The following is an 18,492-nucleotide window of genomic DNA, read 5'->3' on the forward strand; positions in this document are numbered from 1 at the left end:
GGTAGGCTCTGTTGGAATCGTCAATGCCCAGAACAAAGCCGAAAAGATTCAGTCGGAGGGTCATATTAGATCAAGGAAGGGTCACTGGTACCCAGGACGCTTAGAGCGCGGGTACCTCCCAACCACTGTTGTTTTCATCCCCGAGAATGGAAACATGCACTCACCACTTGTTTTTGCGACTCTTTGGTAATTTTCGAATGGGTTTCGGAGGGAGGGTTTCTGTTATTGGACTAGGAGGGGCGGGAGAAGTCTTAATGGACGGTCGGTAGTCCAATATCCAAGTCTGAAACAAGCCCAATGTCGCTGAAGTAGTCCAATATAAGACAACACTCTAGAGGGGCGTTAGACGATAGGGTGGGATGCAAAAACGCCACTTACTCCAGGGCTGAATGCAGCAACGATAATCCGCACGACGGACAGTAGACTGAGCGAGCTTTTGATGATTTTGTGTACTTGGATAGGACTCCTTCGCCCTGCTGCTATTTGTTTTTCGCGGTCCTCCTCCATTTTACGCATTCGGTCGCGCTGCACAGCGCTCATGAGCCAGTTGTTGGACTCGACGTTGGCCATCGTTATCATGCCGAGCATGATGGGCAGTGTCCAGGTAGCATCTGGGTGGTTGAGCGTGGTGAGGGTAAAGAACGCCTCAGAGTCGAAGGGAGTTGGGTCAGCCGCGAGACGGTTGAAGAGAGTGGTCATGAAGACGAAGACAGGCAGCTGGCTGAGCGGGCTGGCAAGAATCGCGAGTCTAGGATAGCATTTGTGTTGGGCGACTAGACGCGTTTGTTCGGCTTTGACCTGAACGCACATGAGCTTTGCTACAGCAGGATGACACTCGTACCCTTTCGATGAAACGGGAGATATGCATGCGCTGAAGGTTTTCGACGTTCAACATTTCCTTGGGCATTGGCTCTTTCTTCATCTCGTCCAGGACCTGTTTTGAGAGGATTGGTTTCAGTCTTTCGACCTCTGGCAACACAACATCTTCAAGCGTGCGCACGCGATTTCTGCCCTGGAAAGCAGTTATTTGCTTCGAATGGAATGTTTGTTATGAAAACTACCCAGAGAGCTACAGGGAAGAGGGCAAGACGGGAGACGGCAGTGACGAGAATGATTGTGCCGGAATACGGCGGAATATACGAGCCAAAAGGTATCACGGTCGCAAGATCCAGAAATCCGTCGCAAGCGGACTGGATGAAGAAACGACGTTGAGGAGAGACATGTCGAGGTACGCGTCCAAGTGAGAGTCCACGACGAAGCATAAAATGATGGTAAAAGTTGTGATGCGACGCCGTAAGTAGTTAGTTCATGGGTCATAGGTAGGAGACATGTGTATTTTCTGCATACTACTACAAGACCCCCCACTCAGAAAGCCAGCTGATGAGGGAATTGACCCTTTGACAGTCCCCAGCTGGTCTTGAGGTATTTGGCCAAGTTCTCCGTCTTCTTCACAGCGGCGATGACAGCTTTGTCGACCTCCTTCTGGTCACCCGACTTGGACTCAGGGAAAGCCTCCTTTGCCTTTGGCTTTCCACCCTCAAAGAACTCTGCCTCGGCTGAACCAGCGCCTTTGGTAGCGGCTTTCGCGAAGTAGGAGTCGTTGATCTTGTCATCGACCTAGATGTTATTGAGTAGATGACTAGAGAATCAGAACATAACAAACCTTGAAGCCACCAAGGTCGATCTTGGTCGTTGTCGCGATAACATATGCCTGGTTGACCCGTCGCAGGGGAACACCGTTGACTTTGAACGGGCCAGTTACAAGAAGCAGACCACTCTCCAACTGCTTCAAGAATACAACGCGTTTGCCCCGGAAGCGACCAGCAAGCAGGATGAGAATGGTGCCGGGGGTTATGGAAGAGCGAAGGTGGGTGGGTTTAGGCGTCTTGCGGCTCTTTTTGGGTTGGCGAACATCGTCAGCGGGATAGAAACGCGATGCTTTAGAGGTGGGCACAAGTCGCTTGCCGCCGTTCTTTCCACCACCAATCGTTTTCTCGACCGTAGCCGGAGCGTCAGCTTCAGCTTTCGGTGTCGACTTTTTCTGGCCCTTGTACAAGGCGCGCTGAGCAAACACCTGGGATCGGGAAAGGCGGCCGACGCCGGGGACGAGTTCTTTACTTCTGGCCATCTGAGAGAGTTTAGTTGAAGCACAGCGACCACCGAAATCGCTCACAAGAAATGTGTTTTGAGGAAGGCCTGTGATGCTGTGAGTTGTGACTGCCTAGGATCACGAGTAATATGACTAAGCACTCCGCTCCCGATACGATTTCGCGCAGGCATCGATATTGCGCACCATGAGTCCACTGAAAACCGTCTTCTTGGATATCGACAATACCCTCTACTCTGCATCGACGAAAGTCTCCGCGGCCATGGGGCAGAAAATTCATGGTACCCACTTTCGTCAGATCACACCAACGGGGCCAACTCCCGCACAGAGTATTTCGTTGGAATGGGCCTCGATCACGACGAGGCTTCCACTCTGCATCACCAATACTATACTTCCTATGGCCTAGCGCTGAGAGGTCTAATACGCCACCATTCTGTGGACCCCCTCGATTTTGACGCCAAATGTGACCAAGCACTCCCTCTTGAGGATCTCATCAAGCCGACACCACACCTCCGGAAGCTACTGGAAGACATGAACCGCGAAAAAGTGAGGATATGGGCCCTCACCAACGCCTACCGATTTGTAAGCTAGCTCTTTGGTGTCGAGAAAATGTCGCCTGACCTCTCTAAGCACGCCCAACGTGTCCTGAAAATACTTCAAGTAGATGATCTCCTGGACGGCGTGATTTTCTGTGACTACGAAGAGCCTAACTTCGCCTGCAAGCCTGACGCCGAGTACTACCATCGAGGCAAGACCTCCAACCTCGGGGATACATGCATTTGCTTACTCGCTCAATCTAGCTTTGGTTAAAGCCCAAGTGTCCGATCCATCCGATTGCTATTTCGTCGACGATAGCGGAATCAATGTGAAAGCTGCGCGCGCCTTAGGCTGGGGTCACGTCGTTCATTTCTGCGAAAGAGGTACGTCGTCAATTTCAGTTCCAGTTGCAGGACTGAGCGAGGGATAGGACTCGTTCACGTGGAAGGCGGTAAAGCAAAGGAAATAGCACAGACAGAGTCTTTGGAAGGGATCGATGTCATTGAAGACTTGGAGGAGCTAAGAAAGGTTTGGCCTGAGGTATTTTCGTAGAATGTGATCCATTTGGGGGCTGGTTAGTTTAAATCTTCCTTAATCTTATCTCTAGTAGAAGCGATCTATGATCTCATGTGATAGATGTGTTTTGCCTTTCACAGCAATGGACTACAAACCGCAATACCAACAACCTTTCAGTCTGGCCGAAGTAAGACTGCTCGATGTCCAGACAATAGCTGAAGGTGAAATTGTCAAGTCTGGCCGGTGCTTCGGAGTCTTATTCAGTTAGAAATCTCTCGCCTTCAAAACTCTCTTCAGCGACTGCATGAAACACAGACCCTCTTGAAAGAAGCCCTCATCTCTGAACCAGACCCTGAACTTTCCAAGGCATTGGAAGAGAACGAGACTGTCATGTTCGTTCATAATTCTTTGGGCAATCGTCGACGATCTAATGGCCGGTCCAGTGGGTCCCAAACGGAACGAATCAGTATCTTAAAGCTTGCGTTGACTGAGAAAGGAATCGCTACTAGTGGGCACTACGACGAGGTAGTTCACAAGTCGGAGGATACCCCAGCGGTCCAGCGAATAGTCGCACCACAACCAGTTCCTGACGAGGACGGCGTCGATCTGTAAGAGTCCATAGATTCTGAGACTGGTCATACATATGGCTACAACAATTAATGTACACTATATATTTAGAACAACATCACAGCGAGCACCTGTGAAGATTCAGATACCTCTAAAATGATTCCATCATAACCGTGGACTGTCCTCTGCTGTTTCAACATGCTGATTCGCTTCAAGAACTGAGACTTACGCCGTGAAGTTGCGTTAGGGAGCGTTAAAGCTTCTTCGTCGTCTGTTCGGTCGAGTAGCATAGACGGAGGCGGCTCGCGTGGAGAGAGGAAGTGGCTAATCGTCTCGAACTGGAAGCCATGAGCCAACGATTGAAGCAGCAGATGAAAATAAACCCGATCATGGAAACGCTTTCGTGGCGGGGTATCTAGAACAATTTTCAGTGATCGGTTCGCAGGGTGAGCTAGCTGACCATCTTCGTCATCTTCTGGTTTACCCTCGATCTCCCAGTTACAGCGTTTGTAACGCTGGAACAAGGGAGAACCCGGCACGTTGGAGTGTAAGATAATTTTGCTCACAACATGGCTAGGTGAGAGCATGAAATCGATACCATGCTGGAAGTAGTTATAAAAGTCTGTCCGCAGTTAAATGAGGCGTAGGAAAGATAGCCAGCCCGTACACGAAGACTCTGAATGTTCTCCAGAACGCGCTGTAGCATGAATGGTCATTCGGTCATCGTCCTTATAGTGCACTCGATTGGGTGGACCGAGGTCTATTGTAAGATCTTGAACTGTCGTTTCCCCAAGTCTGATGCGCAGTGGAGATGATTTTGAAGGATAAAAGTACAAGGTGACGCCTTCATGAACCTGGAACATGAAAAATTGGCATGAAAAAATAAGGAAGCTTTCGTTTACCTTTGCGACCGCACGAAAGATATCACCCTCCATTGCGGCGCACTCAACCGGTTCACCTAACGCATCTCGATCTTCACCTTCACGCTCCTTCTGTGACACAATAACACGTTTGACCTCCTGCATTCTTGGATCGTCGCTACTCTTCAATGAGTCGCCCATGCCGTCTTCCACAAAGCTAAACCAGAGACCAGGGTAGCGTAGATCAGACCGCAAATCGTCGCCCGATGGGTAGGTAGGCCCAAATGTCCGACTGACGAAGACGCGTTTGAGGACATTGTCTGGGGAAGACAGAACAACGTCTTTGTATCGTAATGTTACTGGAGGCTCTCCGGCTCCGAGGCGGAGTTTACGAAGAATGATGGTATGCAAGCGTTGGTTTTTCCCTGAGAAGAGCAATTCAAGATGCTAGTAAGTTGAGAAGCCTTCCGTTGGGAGTCGACGGAGATCATACCGGACGGATATAAAGGACAATGGGGGTGGTAGAGGCTGCGTCAGTGTCATATTTGACATCCACTTGAGGAAATGAGTGTTGAAGTCTCCTCAGCAGGTCCAGCACTGTCCACAACGATGATCCTAGCAACAGATATGTTATAAGCGGAATATTTCCGGGGTAAATAGGCGCACCAAGCTCAAATATTCCCAAACCGGAACCAGGCCGTACATCACAATCCAGTGCTGAGATCATGGAGGTTGCTTCAACGCGAGAGACAAGTAGTAACTAAGTCACATGGCGTGACTTATCTCCCTTGTTCCTGCCCACGCGTCGCGACGCGCTATGGCTGATGCACGCCAACGAACCATTATCAAGGTGCGTTCAACTCGCGTCAAACTACATTTTCTTATGCAAGAAGTAGGTTTTCCGCAAATACAGCAACTCACTGGGACCGGATGTCATTGAGTTCCTGGAAACAATTCTGGATCAACATGAAATCGAGGACGCCGAGGTCGAATCGTCCATCGACACCCTTGCGCACGAATACAATAAGCAGGATGGTACGACTCTTTCTCAGCAGTCTTCTGAAACTCATGGAATTCACCAGACGCTTTGATGAAAGTCTCTATCGAAGTGCTTCAACGGGTCTACGAGTCACTCCAAGACCAAGGACAGCGTCCAGGGGCAGAGAAAGAGGCCCTAGATCCAGATGCGCACTTATTTGTGGTTGATGCATTCGAGATGCCACTTTGGCATTGGTCGCAAGAACGGGGAACGTTTGAAAAGTAAGTGCTGATAAAGATACTCATGTGTTGTTTGACCATTCAGGGTTTCCACGCCGCTTACCATGTCTGCTTCTGCCGACTCGCGGGTTCTAGCCATGCGCGACCGTTTGAATATCATCAAACAATCCGTGCTTCGCAATGAACATTTCGCACCATCGACTTTGCCTTCAAGGGACCGAGAGCGATTAGTCACTGTAAGTTGCCAGCATCTTAGCCTCATCACTCCTCCAACGCTTCTCAGTTGCGGTCCACCAAACAGCTTCTTGGCCGCTCCGGAGAGCGTTTCTTGCTGTTGGGAATGCTCGCTCATAACAAAGAAGGCAAGCTTTGCATCGAAGATGCTGACGGGAGCGTCGAGTTGGACTATTCCAAGCTGGTTGGTCCTCTTCCTGCTTTTCATTCGTTTGCAGACCTGGGATAAGCCGCTACTTATAGGACGAGCCAGGAGATGGTCTGTTCACAGAAGGCGGCTTTGCTCTTGTTGAAGGCGAATACACGGACGAAGGGACGCTAGAAATAATTGCCATTGGACAACCTCCATGTGAACCCAGAGAGACTTCTCGGTGAGTGGTCAAGTATCCAATCGCTCGAGTCTTACCGCTACTAGATCAATATACGGTCATATTGATTTCCTCGGCAAGGGGGCTACTTCGCTCTTGGAAGACGTGCGTTATTGACGACCGAATGTACTTGGCTAATGCCAGCAGACCAGCTTATCTGTTAGGGTTCATCGCGAACTGGCGGACATTAACTTCTTCTTCCTTTCGGACGTGTGGTTAGACCATCCTCGAACACTTCCTGGTCTACAAAAAATGTTTCAAAACTGCATCGACAACCGCTTTATCCCAAAACTCATTGTTTTGTGCGGCAATTTCACAAGCAAGTCAATTAGTCACGGTCAAGGCCGAGATGTACAGCGTTATCAAGGTAGGATTCGCACTATCGATTACCAGCCTGACTGAATGCGCCAGAAAACTTTGATGCATTGGCCGATCTCATTGCTTCATACCCCTCGATAACCCGCACCACCCATTTCGTACTTGTCCCAGGCCCGCTGGACATTACGGTCAACTCGACACTTCCCCGACGACCATTACTGTCGACATTTACCGGTCGTCTCAAAGCTAAAATTCCCAAAATACATTTTGCGACCAATCCATGCCGGATCAAGTTCTTTCATCAGGAAATTGTTGTCTTCCGGGAAGATTCCATGGCCAGGATGTTGCGAAATATTGTTGGAGTAAAACCTGATGCTCGAAGTGACGATTTGAAGCGATTTGTAAGCCACAGTCCTCTTGCGATGAATTACTGATTCTCAGTCTGCAGTTGGTGCAATCTATTCTGGACCAAGGGCATCTTTGCCCCCCTCACAATAAACATCCATGCGACACTCTCCGACTTTGATCATGCGATGCGCCTATATCCTCTGCCGACTGCCGTGAGCCTGATTAGGAAAGTAAACGTCTTTGTCTGACGAATGCTGCAGGTGATTCTAGCGGACAAATACGACCGTTATAAGATCACATATACTGGCTGCCATGTTTTCAATCCTGGACGCTTTGTTGGCGCCGCGTTTGTGTTTTCGACTTATCAGCCAGCTCAGATGAATTCGGAAGAATGGTCAGAACTTGGTTTATCGCGTTTCATTCGCTCATCATTTCTGTAGTGTGCTCGAAGATGAGGATGGAGAAGAGTGAATGGATTTTCAATGTAGCTGCTGTAACCTACTTGTAACCTTCAAACAGAAACAGAAAACGCGTGACATCGTGACCTAACGTGCCTCTTGACCCTCTTCTATACCCAACCCTATCCGCCTTGGATGTCAGTGATCACAACGCCGAAGAAAAGTAGGCCACGTTCGATTGCTGGAACTCCTCAATCCGCTCAACCCACTCCGCGACGCGTCACTTCTGCCCCACTTCAGCCATTTCCGCGCGAAGAACTTGAACCGCCTGACATATTTTGGGATGAACCCGCTGGAAGCGATGATGGCGAGGTGGATGAAGAGGCGAGTTACCCTTTTCACATACCTTGCGGCTATTCAACGATCACAGTTTAACGAGGCGCTGGACGTAGTCGCTAAACTCCACGCGAAGAAAGCACTTTCCCTTAAACGCGTGCTGGAACGGGCCCATGCTTCAAATCACGCCCAGCTACACGCCCTCCAGGCAGAAATCCAGCTTCTTCGCGCCACTCAGCCTGCTCCAGTAATGTCGTCTGAAGAGTGTGTTTGCAAAAAGGGCACCTATTGGAGTGCTTATGCACTCCCCGATGACGATGAAACAAGCACTGTGGCCGGTTTCTCTCCCTACACTATCCGACGCCTCGGTCGGGCTGAACGCAGTCTTCTCCTCCGCACTATTTTGGATGCTTCCCTCCCAGGCGATCTTCCCCTCCAAATCCTCACTCTACAAAAGTACGCCAAACGTTCGCATGATATCGTCGGTTCCCTTGCGCCCTCTGTGGCTTTGCATGTCCTTCGTTTAATTCCCGTCCCTCATCTACTATTGCGCTGCGCGGTCGTAAACCGTCGCTGGTCAGTCCTTACTCGACTCCCTGAGCTATGGCGTTACCATTGTCTACGTATTACAAAGGGCGATCCTCACCCGCCTACCCCTCCCGCAAAACCCGAAGGCTGGCTCCCTCTGTATCGTGCCCTGGCTCGCCGTGAAGGCAACTTCCAGAGTGGAACACCGCAAGCTTTGCGTTTTTTGACACCTTGCCACACAAATTTCGTCACGGTTCTCATGCTCCGTGCGCGACGTCTAATTAGTGGCTCCTATGATGGGACCATCCGCTTCTACAACGTTGATTCTGGCGAAATGATACGCTGTTTGGAAGTGGGAAAGCCGGTTAGTTGTGTTGACTATCTTGCGGGTGAAGGTGGGCTTCAAGTTCATTCACAGAAATCCCAGTAACATCATGCCACAGAGGTCTTCGTCGTTGGTTTCCATGATGTCGGGTATGCATCACAGTGTATTTTCTCACCCTGTTGCTCATTTGGAAGAATCACAGACGAGTGCACCTCTTCTCGGCTATTACCTACACGCCTCTGCAGCAACTTGCTGGACATCTGAATGGCATTCGTGCTGTTGCATTGAGCTCCAAGAATCTAGTCAGTGCTGGAGCCGACAAGGAAAGTGATCAACGTCCTATCCTCAAATTCTTCCAACAAACCTGCAGGCTCTAGTATGCTGGGATTGGCGAACGGGGACCAAAATAGTACGTTTTGGGCAACAGACTACCGTCAATGTTGGCGTCCAATTGGTTCAAGGTTCATGAGACATTCTCTAACTTGGACCTTGTTGCTGATGGCAATAGGCACGGACTTGTCCGAAGGCGAGCGCGTTGTGAGCATCACTATCGACGGCGTCGTCCGCGTTTTTTCCATCAAACGACGAGAAATGATATCTCAGTTCAAGTTGTCTGAACTGGGAGGCAACGATCCTGTGCTTTCAACGAAGCTTTGGAACGTTGGCAAGGCTCCAGATAACATGCTTCAGTAAGGAAATATCTTGCTTGAGGGTATTCACCAACTCATTTTTTGTAGATGGTTTGCTGCTAAAGGAACTCAGATGACGGTGAGTGTTGAGTTGAATAGCTCTATGCTCTGATCAAGTTTTTTTCAGTGTGCTACCAAGTCTGTCATAATGCATCTGCAATGGCAGGAGGGGGATGAAAAGCCTGTTGAGAATGGCACAGATACCTTGGATCTTTCCGACCTCGCCCTAACATCACCAATTCAGCCACCTGCTACCCGAGCCAGAACTCGAACAACCTCTACCCGTGGATCGACTGTTTCGCGTGGTGGAGCACCCGCTACTTCTCCGCGAGGATCTGTCGGTGTGGCATCCCCTCGGTCTACTGGTCCGCCTTCATCTCGAGGCGGTGCTTCTGTAACTTCTCCTCGTCCCTCTTTACTTCCCCAAAGCCCCACTCATCGTAAACGCCTCAGCTCAAGCGCTAGTACGACAGAGGTTAACAATGAACTTTCAACGGGCTCTATAATGACAACATCCACCACTTCTTCCTCATTTACAACTGCAACCCGGGCCCGGGCTACACCAACACCATCAACTCGGGGTGCTACGCCTCAGCGTCGAACATCTTTGCAACCCCCTCCAACTGCAAGTGAACGTAGGCTGAGCACAAGCATGTCTATTGCATCCTCTTCGCGTCTCTCCGCAAGCACGGGTGGCCTCCCTTCGCCGCGGCCAAGCTTAAGTATGAGCACGTCAACGAAAGAGAAGGCTCGATTGAGCCTGAGCACTGCTGGAAGTGACACACCCACCACGCCAAGCACTCGAACGGGAACGCCCGTTTCTGCCTCGAGAACGAGAACCCCCGCAACATCTATCTCAGGAATAGCGCCGAGCACAGGAACTGACACACTATTTTCGGTTCGTTTTGGGCGAGCGGCGATCTTAACTTCACCACCAAAAGTCGTTGGATTAGTAGAGACTCCTGATGTTGCTGTTGGTGCTGTAGATGCGCGGAAAAGACGTGTTGTTACCGCTACTAGATTCAGCTCTCGGGCAGGGGCAGACAGAAGGGTGTGTGATATTTTTTAAATGTCTGGTTATATTGCTAACTTACGGCTGTAGATATTTGTATCGACCCATGAAGACAAAGAGGGTGAAGCGGTTAAGACGAGCGAGTTGCGCGCCGGAACGCCGGTTGACATCGATTTGGCCGCAACACCGCTGAACGGCGTTTGGAGTGCCGTTGCAAGTCCGCCGTATAGCGATACCCGAGGCGTCAAAGGGACATTTCCTCCGCCGAAGTTTGCTGGCCTTGCCACACCCGAGAAGAACCCAATGTCCATGGCACTATCGCATGAAGAAGTCGTGGTTGGTTGTGCGGATGGAAGCATTTAGTGAGTCATATTTACGTGCATTTCAAGCCATTTCTAACGCAGCAACACAACAGTATCATGAACTTTTCTGGCTACGAATATGATAAGACGGGTAGTGTTGGGGACGGTGAAGGGCCTGGAGGGCTTGGCTATCGAGAGATGGAGGATGTTGGGGGGGTCGATGAAGAGACTGGATTTGATGAAGCCATCTTAGGACGCATTTAGGACGGAGATTAATCACTGCCTCTGGGTGTATAGTAGAACATGGATCGCGCGCTGATAAAACAGCATCGAGTGTTGCCAAGCACACTTGTTCGTACCAACCTGCCAGCTTGGCCAACAAATCAAATCAAGGCTTCATTCTTGGCCTTTTTTTCTCATTGGACCTGCCTTTTTTGAGAGGAAAGCCAGCGACGACGGAGACCGCAGCAGTCAATATCTTCGTGTTGAGATTATAGTAGCAAGCAACATTCGATCGAGGTTGGGATGGTTGCGTCATGGCTCTGAAACCTTTTTTTTTGAAGGCTGGGTAAATTTAGGATCGGCGACAATCAGTATAACCCGGCAAGCCGTCATCTCCATCGTAGTTTCGGACTCCCACCACACGGCACACAGCTACTGCGCAATTTCTCCACTCTTTTCCCTCTAGACCACCATGGTCGCATCCTCGCTTGTGCTTCTGCTCGTTTTTCCCGCTCTTTGTCTTTCAGAGCCGGTCCATATCCCGTTGACTCGGAGAGCAAGCACCCATACCCTCAAAGACGCTTTTGCAGCAGCAGAAAAGGCCCGGGCGCGGTATGGCTATCAGACAACGGACCCGCAACGTCGGGCGAGCTCACAAGGCTTTGCCATTACTAACCAGGTGTGTGCTTTGTGGCTCAATCGCGTGGACGGAAACTGATGACTGTGACTAGCAAGCGGACGCCAGCTATATAGCGTCGATATCAATTGGCTCACCGTATGTGCCGTTTAATTCGGGCGTGGATTTAATAACTCGTTTGCAGCGCGCAAACCTTCAGTGTTGTGCTCGACACGGGGTCATCTGATCTTTGGGTGACCGACAACAAGTGCATCGGTTGTTCGGGTGGGCCAACTTTCGACCCGTCCAAGTCCTCCTCGTTTTCGCAGACAAGCAACCGCCCCATCCAGATCAACTACGGCTCTGGATCAGTGCAGGGCCTGGTGGCAAGCGACACAGTCGCCATGGGTCCATATTCGGTACAAAAACAGACGTTTGGTGAGCACCACTATTGATATCTTGTTGGCGTTCCGCGTTTGAATTATAAATCTTAGTCACAACGGAGAGGATGACCCAAGGCCTCGTCGACGGAGATGTGTCCGGCCTGATTGGCCTTGCGTTCACGGCGCTTGCGGAGACTCAAGCGGTTCCCTTCTGGCTGGCACTGATCAACAACAACGAACTTAGCGCGCCAGAGATGTCGTTCTTCCTGAAACGATCTCAGAGCCTGAGCAATCAGCCGGGCGGGACCTTTACGCTTGGCGGGACCAACTCTTCGCTGTTCAGCGGCAACATCGAGTTCCACAACCTTGTTGGCTCATCGTCCAACCCGCAGTTCTGGATGCTGCAGATGTCAGGTCTGGCGCTGTGGCCCGCTGGGAAATGACTTCTGACCGTTTGTAGCTATTACTGTCCAAGGGAAACCAATCACCATCTCGACTGGAAATGCTGCTCTGTCGGCGATTGATACTGGCACTACTGCGTTGGGCGGTCCCTCCGCTGATGTTGCGGCTATTTGGGCTGCAGTCCCTGGTGCTAGTCGTCTGTCAGACCCCAGCCTCCCTTCCGGCTTTTTCCAGTTCCGTGAGTATATCTGATTGTGAGATAATCTGTCTTAACTCTGTCTTCACAGCCTGCAGCACAGCTGTTACGGTGACGCTGTCATTTGGCGGCCAAGCTTGGACTATAAGCCCCGAAGACATGAACCTGGGGCAAGTCTCAGCCGGCAGCGCCAACTGTGCCGGCTCGATATTTGACCTGACCCTTGGCGCCAACACTGGTTCATCAGGTATTTGTCATACAATTTACTTTTCGAGAAGTAACCACTGCTGTTAGGCCCCAGCTGGGTTGTTGGAGACACCTTCCTCGTGAGTGGTTCAATTGTTTATGTCCCATTTTTTTTTACCAACGTTGCTACAGAAAAACGTGTATAGTGTTTTCAGGCAATCACCCCCGTCAGTTGGTTTCGCCGCTCTCGGCGCTGGTGGGGTAGACACCAGCAACGGGGGCTCGTCTGTGAGAGGCTCTTTACCCGGTGTGCCCGGTATTCCTACTGCTTCGGGTGCGTCAACTACCTCCACCCAAATTCTGACGTCGCAATTGACGTCTGCCGCCTTCTTGTCCACTTCGACTTTTTTGGCTACTCCCACAGGCTCGACGCCCGGTTCCTCGGGGCTCCCGAATCGCGCAACCACGGTGTTGCCGTCGACAGGACTGTTATTATTGGCTTTGTTGTTTATTATGGCGCTGTAGGGCCGCGAACTATGCTACGCTCAAGCTGTGTCACTAGAGATACCAGGATACTCGTAAACACGTTTTCGTGAGACGGTCGGGGTGTAATTATAGCGCGGTGGTGACGACGAGTTGGCCGTCGGTTGATGTGCTGTGCGATGAGATGAGCTCAAGGATATAGCGTTGCCCATAAACAGCATGTAGTGCGCCGTGTACAGCCACTATGGAGGTGCTTTGGTAATCAGATGACACTTGACGCAAGATGCTTCGATTGCTCCAATTCTACGTAAAGCTCTTGAGCGCCATCGTCGATGCTTTTCAAGCTGAACCTGAACCGGAACAAGATCCGCCTCCCAGGACACCCGTGGAGGACCTGAGCATGCCTGAACTGCGCTGGATGCGGGAAGAGCTCAAGGTCTATGTGCTTCGATGTGAACAAGTGGCGGGGGACCCTGTTAACTTCACTGAAGAGCAGAGGGCTCATGCCGCATTCTGCTATCCAAGTTTCAAGGAACAGCTTGAAAAGGTAGAAGCTATTCCTAGGCTTCGTTGTTGGCTGACTGACTCGTTCTCAGGTGCAGGCAGTTCTCCTGGTATGTAGGACTTGGCCCCTAAAATGTCGACTTGCTGAGCATTTGTAGCAAAGGGGAAACTTTCCGCCAAATTTAAAGAAATATCCTTAGCATTATATAATCAAATATCGTGTAAAAGCATACCACCCAGTCATGGGTTGTAATCATACCGCGGTGGTGAAGCCGAATCAGCTTCCATTGGCCGTCGGTCAATGCGCTGCGCGATGAGCTCAAGGAGATGGTTCACATCGGGGCTCGGGGTTCTACTCGGGCTGTGGTCGTTGGGCGCGGTCCGATTTCCGCCTTTGCGGTCAGAGGCAATCGGCGCCGCTTGGGCAACAAACGGCGAAACAGCAGCAGCGGCTGGGCGCTTCCGGCGGGCCCGCAAGTAGAAAAGACAGAGAAGTGCGGATAGGAGGACGACGACCCCAACGGTGGTCCCGGCAATTGCTGCAAATGCAGCAGTTTTGTGCGGAGATGACGGCCCAGAGCTGGTTAATCATTATATCTTCATAGCAGGTAATGCACTGGCTTACGGCGGACTGCCCGATGTTGGTGAAGAGCTGAATATAGTCAAATTTCAGTATAGCCGAGGGGGCAATTGCGCCTACGGAGGAGAGTCCACACTGGCAGCTAATGCGTAGACGACTACAGAGCTCAGCGTGAACTTGCCATTGGCGCTGAGGTTTGTGATGTTGACTGAATGCGATCGGTCCGGGTCCAAACCGGACTGGAAGAAGAGCACGGTGTCGGGCACCAGCCAGAACGTGCTGCCGTTCATCTGTTGAGGCACTGAATTGTCGACGGACTAAGAGATTATCAGCTTCGTTGGGCCCAAGAGAAAAAAAATACAGCCATACGACCGAGTAGAGTCCGTGCCCAAAATTGAGCGACCCGTGGACTGCGAATGCCGAGGCATTCGTGAAGCTGAACAGGACACTGGCCCCCAGGTCCGTCGTTTGCTGGAATGGCCGCGTTTCGGTGTTGTTAGGGACTCCCGTGACCGTGTTTGTCGTCCAGCGCCCGGAATAGGTGAAAAACGCATCAGAGCTGTCAAAGCCGAGTTGAGATGGGAGAATACGACTGCGTGATGCTTGTTTAGGCGTGTAACACTCAGAGATGGATAAAACACACTCGGAGCTCGAGATGACAGCATCTGTGAGGTTGAACAGCTGCCCGGTCACGGTCGCAACCCTGGTCGTGAAAGTGACTGCGGCGAGGAATGGGCGACGGAAAGGCGGCTTCTCGGGTCTACGCACTGGAATGATGCTCTTCGATCAAGTTGTCTTTGGCGAATAGCACGCCAGTAGTGTCGTCAGGCGGCATTGCAACCGGCGCAGTCCCATCCAGTGTTACATCGTACGAGGCGCTTGAGGACCCATGCACATAGACGGCGTTTCCTAGATTCCGTTGAGACCAGAGTCAAGGCGGTGATGACTTTACCATAGAAGTCGAGCAAGAATCCTGCGCCGTTTAGGCTGGTCACGTGCGCGGAGCTACCCTGGCCCATCTCCCCGGGCTGCGTGTTGAACGCCGTCGAGAAGGCGATCTGGAATCCATATGCGGTATTCAACCCATCGGCTAGACGAGAATGGTTTTTTTGCCTTGTTTTTAACAATGCAAGACGTACAGTAAGGGTCTAGATAGCGTCAGTTTAAGGAATCACAAAAACAGAGTACAGACGGTACGAAAACGCGGGGGACGTGTTAGGAATAGTGAGGTTCCATGATTTAAGAGCCATAGAGGGTCTCCGGGATGCATTGTCGCCTTTTAACACGTAGAGAGCGCTGGTGCTAATCCTGGCAAGATGCGATGAGTCTGAAAATCTGTTCCGCCTCGGAGACAGCGCTTGTTTCATCCATCGGAGAGTACATAGGTCGCCCTTTTACAGACACTCTTATGATGACAGTTACTGGAGCGGGCTGAGCGGCGCGTAGGATCTGGAGCTTCGCGTGGACAACTTCTGGAGGGCGTATCACTGGGCTTTATGTGCAGCATGGGCCCGTTCTAATTCAAGTCTTCGCGTGTCCAGACTCCAACGCGTTGTTGAAATATAAGCTATGATCGTTGAACGACTGCAAGGTAGGTATATGAAAAAGGTAGCTTGCCTGTAAAGCCTGCGGCCACCCACCACCACTTCCAGCCCAAAATATACCAGACAATTCAAGTGGGGCAGAAATGACGCGTCGCAAGCAGATTGGGGACTCGGAGTACCGATAATCAGTCCCTACTCTTTCTTGCTGGTCAGCACAAGTATCTTGGCCACAGAAAAACAAGTTGAAGTTCACGCAAGTGACGAACGAAGCAACGCCTCAGCTCGTGGGAACGTTCACCGATGAATGATTTGTAATCAGGGGGAAATCCAGTCGACTCATCCAACCCGCTCTTACAGAGAAATTCGCCACAGAATGCCTGGATGCCTACAATTCTGCGCAGCGTGCTACCGCGCTATCGTCGATAGTTTTGCGCCTTCTGTCCCGCCTCCGATTTCATTCCCTGACTACGAAAATCTGGGGAATCTCAGCATGTACGAATTGAGCGTAATGATGGTGCATCTCGAATCCCTCACTTGGCATTGGGAACGGTTGTCTCGCCAGAAGAACCTTACTCAAGAGCAGAGGGACGATGCAGCGTTTATTTATCCTCAGTTCAAAGAGCAGCTTGCGAAGGTATCGATCGACTAGCCCTTGGCGGCGTTAACTGACTTGTTCGAATTCCCAGGTCCAGGCAGCCATCGAGGTAGGACCATCCACCTGCACGCGTTTGACTTGCTTAGCGTTGTAGCTCAAGAAAAATCCGCCCAAGAATAGCAAGAACTTGAAATACGATTAATATGTTTGTAACTAGTACTGTACATGTTCACCGTGTGATGCATACTTATTCACCCTTGGGGGTTGATTTCGTGGCGCAAGTGAACATGCACACCGTTAAATGTTTGCACGTTTTCAGTGTGACTTATTGGCGAGAGAGTACTGAGCAAGTCGAATGGGATGATCAAGAGGTACATATGCAGCCATGTAGCAGTTATTCCATTGGCTAGCCCAGAGCCATTTTTGTCTTGCATTGGGAAACAAACACTAAAAGGTTCCAGCCTGGACATTCTCCAAAATGATGCATTACCTTGCCACCTTTTCACCAAATAGAAAACGCTTTGTCATACAAACGCTAACTTTTACTACAAACATATGATGCGCGCTTAGTGCTCAAGCCCGGTGCCCACGTCAAGGGGGCGCATCTTCCACCAGGACCTCCACCATACATGATTTAGCGATCAACAAAAGACAACCCCCCAACGCCACCTCCCACCAGCCCATCGAAGATCTCGTCACTGAACGATTGGAATTGGACGTTTCCCGGAGTACTTTCCGCGCATGATTCGGCCGTCATGAACTCATCCTACCATTTGTCGGCCGGCCGGTTGGGCCTATGGAAGGTTTCTTGATGTAGCGCACAGTCGTCTCTGCTGATGATATCACAATTCCACCCGGGGTCGCCATTCAGTTCGCCGAGTGGAAAGACCCATCAGCTCCCCGGCTGCCGCTACTGCTCCCATTGTGGTGGTCAAGGGCTTAAACCTTGCAAGTATTCGCCCTGGGAACGTCCAATCGTCACGTTCTGTAGGTATGTAAGTAAGTAATTGAAGAGAAAAAATGATTGCGTACAGTGGAGAGAGCCCGAAAGATCCCTTGAATGAGAATAGCTAGCACCAGGCCTTTTAAGGTGGAAGAGTGAGTCAGTTCCGTGAAACAACCACTCACTCCGCCTGATCCGTGAGTGCAACCAAGACATTGTCTCAATCGGCTCCGTGAGTGCAACCAAGACAGTCTTGATGTGGTGCGCAAGCCAATCAAGCATGATGTAGTATCTTCGTTGGACGAGCACAGAGGTACAAAGCCATGGTACATCTTGCCAGTCCCGACTTCTTCTCGGCAAGGCCCAGCGCTTTGGTAGAATATTCACAAGTACGAGTCAAGCAAATCACTCCGCCGCTTTGCTAGAGTAAACCACTTATGGGACGCGTAGAATTAAATGTCGGTCTAGCAACGATTTGTCGCGTTTTCGTCTATTCGCATGTGAGAACTTTGAACCAAGGCTGACAATGTGGTGCCAGTATCCGACCAGCGTCAACCCCACGGGGACCTTCGCCAGAAATCTGGGCGTAGTAAGATGAGTGAATATCAGAGGTTAATGCCAGACGGGACATTCTTCAAAATGCATTGCCTTGCCTTTTCACCGAATAGAAGACGCAAGTGTCATTCCTAATAGAAAGAGGCTATGAGTTCCAAAATCTGTTCGATTCCTCGAACACAATTCAAGTAGAAGAGTGTAAACTTTCGTCTCATAGGATGGGTGTTGGGGTAAACTTGGTGCTTAAAACAGTCTCGATTGGTTTTGTGGTCTATGGCCAGAGTGTTTGTTTGTCTATCACACCGCTGCACTCTTCTTGGGGTCTGACGTTTCTACGTCCGGATTCAACACTGTCTTTACCCATGTTAAAAAGCGGTAGCGGTAGAGTCAGCATAGCGTACCTGGGTTCCACCAACACCATCTTCCCACTTCTGGTAACGGAGGAGCGTCAACCCGCGTTTTTCCGCTGCCAGCCGATGAGTTTCCTCGAGCGAGTTGCGCACGGCCCGTGCGGTGATTTGAGTGTATTTGTTATAGCTGTTTAATGGTGATAAATACTGAGGAAAAACGGAGGGGAGACTGACGTGAATACGCTACGCCAGGTCGCGCTCATCGTGGCG

General features: G+C 50.7%; 11 protein-coding genes across 11 annotated transcripts; 6 read left to right on the plus strand and 5 right to left on the minus strand.

The window, feature by feature from the left end:
* Positions 1–7: 7 nt before the first annotated feature.
* Positions 8–1,262, minus strand: MIND_00740900 (Cytochrome oxidase biogenesis protein; the record flags this gene model as incomplete). The annotated part of the gene is made up of 5 exons (XM_037364109.1): position 8; positions 165–331; positions 379–798; positions 842–1,012; positions 1,062–1,262. Coding segments are annotated over 5 exons (960 nt in total).
* A 103-nt stretch (positions 1,263–1,365) lies between these two features.
* Positions 1,366–2,296, minus strand: MIND_00741000 (60S ribosomal protein; the record flags this gene model as incomplete). Its single annotated transcript, XM_037364110.1, has 4 exons — positions 1,366–1,617; positions 1,664–2,128; positions 2,174–2,196; positions 2,251–2,296. 4 exons carry the CDS (start codon positions 2,294–2,296, stop codon positions 1,366–1,368), a joined length of 786 nt encoding a protein of 261 aa, XP_037219754.1.
* Positions 2,250–3,772, plus strand: MIND_00741100 (Pyrimidine 5-nucleotidase; the record flags this gene model as incomplete). Its single annotated transcript, XM_037364111.1, has 8 exons — positions 2,250–2,388; positions 2,436–2,689; positions 2,738–2,855; positions 2,908–3,027; positions 3,075–3,184; positions 3,255–3,381; positions 3,429–3,552; positions 3,604–3,772. Exons 1-8 carry the CDS (start codon positions 2,295–2,297, stop codon positions 3,770–3,772), a joined length of 1,116 nt encoding a protein of 371 aa, XP_037219755.1. The 5' UTR covers positions 2,250–2,294.
* A 62-nt stretch (positions 3,773–3,834) lies between these two features.
* Positions 3,835–5,329, minus strand: MIND_00741200 (uncharacterized protein; the record flags this gene model as incomplete). The annotated part of the gene is made up of 6 exons (XM_037364112.1): positions 5,254–5,329; positions 5,081–5,202; positions 4,630–5,034; positions 4,395–4,581; positions 4,188–4,349; positions 3,835–4,142 (listed from the first exon to the last, which is right to left on the minus strand). Exons 1-6 carry the CDS (start codon positions 5,312–5,314, stop codon positions 3,835–3,837), a joined length of 1,245 nt encoding a protein of 414 aa, XP_037219756.1. The 5' UTR covers positions 5,315–5,329.
* Positions 5,330–5,404: 75 nt separating this feature from the next.
* On the plus strand, positions 5,405–7,513 carry MIND_00741300 (DNA polymerase epsilon subunit; the record flags this gene model as incomplete). Its single annotated transcript, XM_037364113.1, has 11 exons — positions 5,405–5,437; positions 5,484–5,622; positions 5,670–5,847; positions 5,891–6,041; positions 6,089–6,223; positions 6,283–6,410; positions 6,455–6,512; positions 6,555–6,774; positions 6,819–7,136; positions 7,167–7,285; positions 7,334–7,513. 11 exons carry the CDS (start codon positions 5,405–5,407, stop codon positions 7,511–7,513), a joined length of 1,659 nt encoding a protein of 552 aa, XP_037219757.1.
* A 153-nt stretch (positions 7,514–7,666) lies between these two features.
* On the plus strand, positions 7,667–10,927 carry MIND_00741400 (WD-REPEATS-REGION domain-containing protein; the record flags this gene model as incomplete). The annotated part of the gene is made up of 10 exons (XM_037364114.1): positions 7,667–7,843; positions 7,902–8,730; positions 8,779–8,809; positions 8,863–8,987; positions 9,038–9,121; positions 9,169–9,349; positions 9,398–9,428; positions 9,477–10,400; positions 10,452–10,723; positions 10,777–10,927. The coding sequence occupies 10 exons, from the start codon at positions 7,667–7,669 to the stop codon at positions 10,925–10,927; spliced, it is 2,805 nt and encodes a 934-aa protein (XP_037219758.1).
* A 430-nt stretch (positions 10,928–11,357) lies between these two features.
* MIND_00741500 (Peptidase A1 domain-containing protein) lies at positions 11,358–13,193 on the plus strand (the record flags this gene model as incomplete). The annotated part of the gene is made up of 8 exons (XM_037364115.1): positions 11,358–11,564; positions 11,617–11,660; positions 11,707–11,939; positions 11,996–12,298; positions 12,345–12,524; positions 12,574–12,729; positions 12,777–12,808; positions 12,861–13,193. The coding sequence occupies 8 exons, from the start codon at positions 11,358–11,360 to the stop codon at positions 13,191–13,193; spliced, it is 1,488 nt and encodes a 495-aa protein (XP_037219759.1).
* Positions 13,194–13,434: 241 nt separating this feature from the next.
* Positions 13,435–13,855, plus strand: MIND_00741600 (uncharacterized protein; the record flags this gene model as incomplete). The annotated part of the gene is made up of 3 exons (XM_037364116.1): positions 13,435–13,698; positions 13,748–13,765; positions 13,814–13,855. 3 exons carry the CDS (start codon positions 13,435–13,437, stop codon positions 13,853–13,855), a joined length of 324 nt encoding a protein of 107 aa, XP_037219760.1.
* Positions 13,856–13,895: 40 nt separating this feature from the next.
* Positions 13,896–15,485, minus strand: MIND_00741700 (uncharacterized protein; the record flags this gene model as incomplete). The annotated part of the gene is made up of 9 exons (XM_037364117.1): positions 13,896–14,235; positions 14,281–14,307; positions 14,356–14,552; positions 14,605–14,827; positions 14,879–14,954; positions 15,004–15,144; positions 15,188–15,325; positions 15,375–15,383; positions 15,428–15,485. The coding sequence occupies 9 exons, from the start codon at positions 15,483–15,485 to the stop codon at positions 13,896–13,898; spliced, it is 1,209 nt and encodes a 402-aa protein (XP_037219761.1).
* A 625-nt stretch (positions 15,486–16,110) lies between these two features.
* On the plus strand, positions 16,111–16,576 carry MIND_00741800 (uncharacterized protein; the record flags this gene model as incomplete). Its single annotated transcript, XM_037364118.1, has 3 exons — positions 16,111–16,413; positions 16,466–16,483; positions 16,529–16,576. Exons 1-3 carry the CDS (start codon positions 16,153–16,155, stop codon positions 16,574–16,576), a joined length of 327 nt encoding a protein of 108 aa, XP_037219762.1. The 5' UTR covers positions 16,111–16,152.
* A 1,593-nt stretch (positions 16,577–18,169) lies between these two features.
* MIND_00741900 (uncharacterized protein) lies at positions 18,170–18,485 on the minus strand (the record flags this gene model as incomplete). The annotated part of the gene is made up of 3 exons (XM_037364119.1): positions 18,170–18,226; positions 18,274–18,409; positions 18,457–18,485. The coding sequence occupies 3 exons, from the start codon at positions 18,483–18,485 to the stop codon at positions 18,170–18,172; spliced, it is 222 nt and encodes a 73-aa protein (XP_037219763.1).
* Positions 18,486–18,492: the final 7 nt, after the last annotated feature.

The sequence above is a fragment of the Mycena indigotica genome (assembly GCF_014461135.1).
Source record: "Mycena indigotica strain 171206Taipei chromosome Unknown Mind.scaff0006, whole genome shotgun sequence".
In the NCBI taxonomy this organism is placed as follows: domain Eukaryota; kingdom Fungi; phylum Basidiomycota; class Agaricomycetes; order Agaricales; family Mycenaceae; genus Mycena; species Mycena indigotica.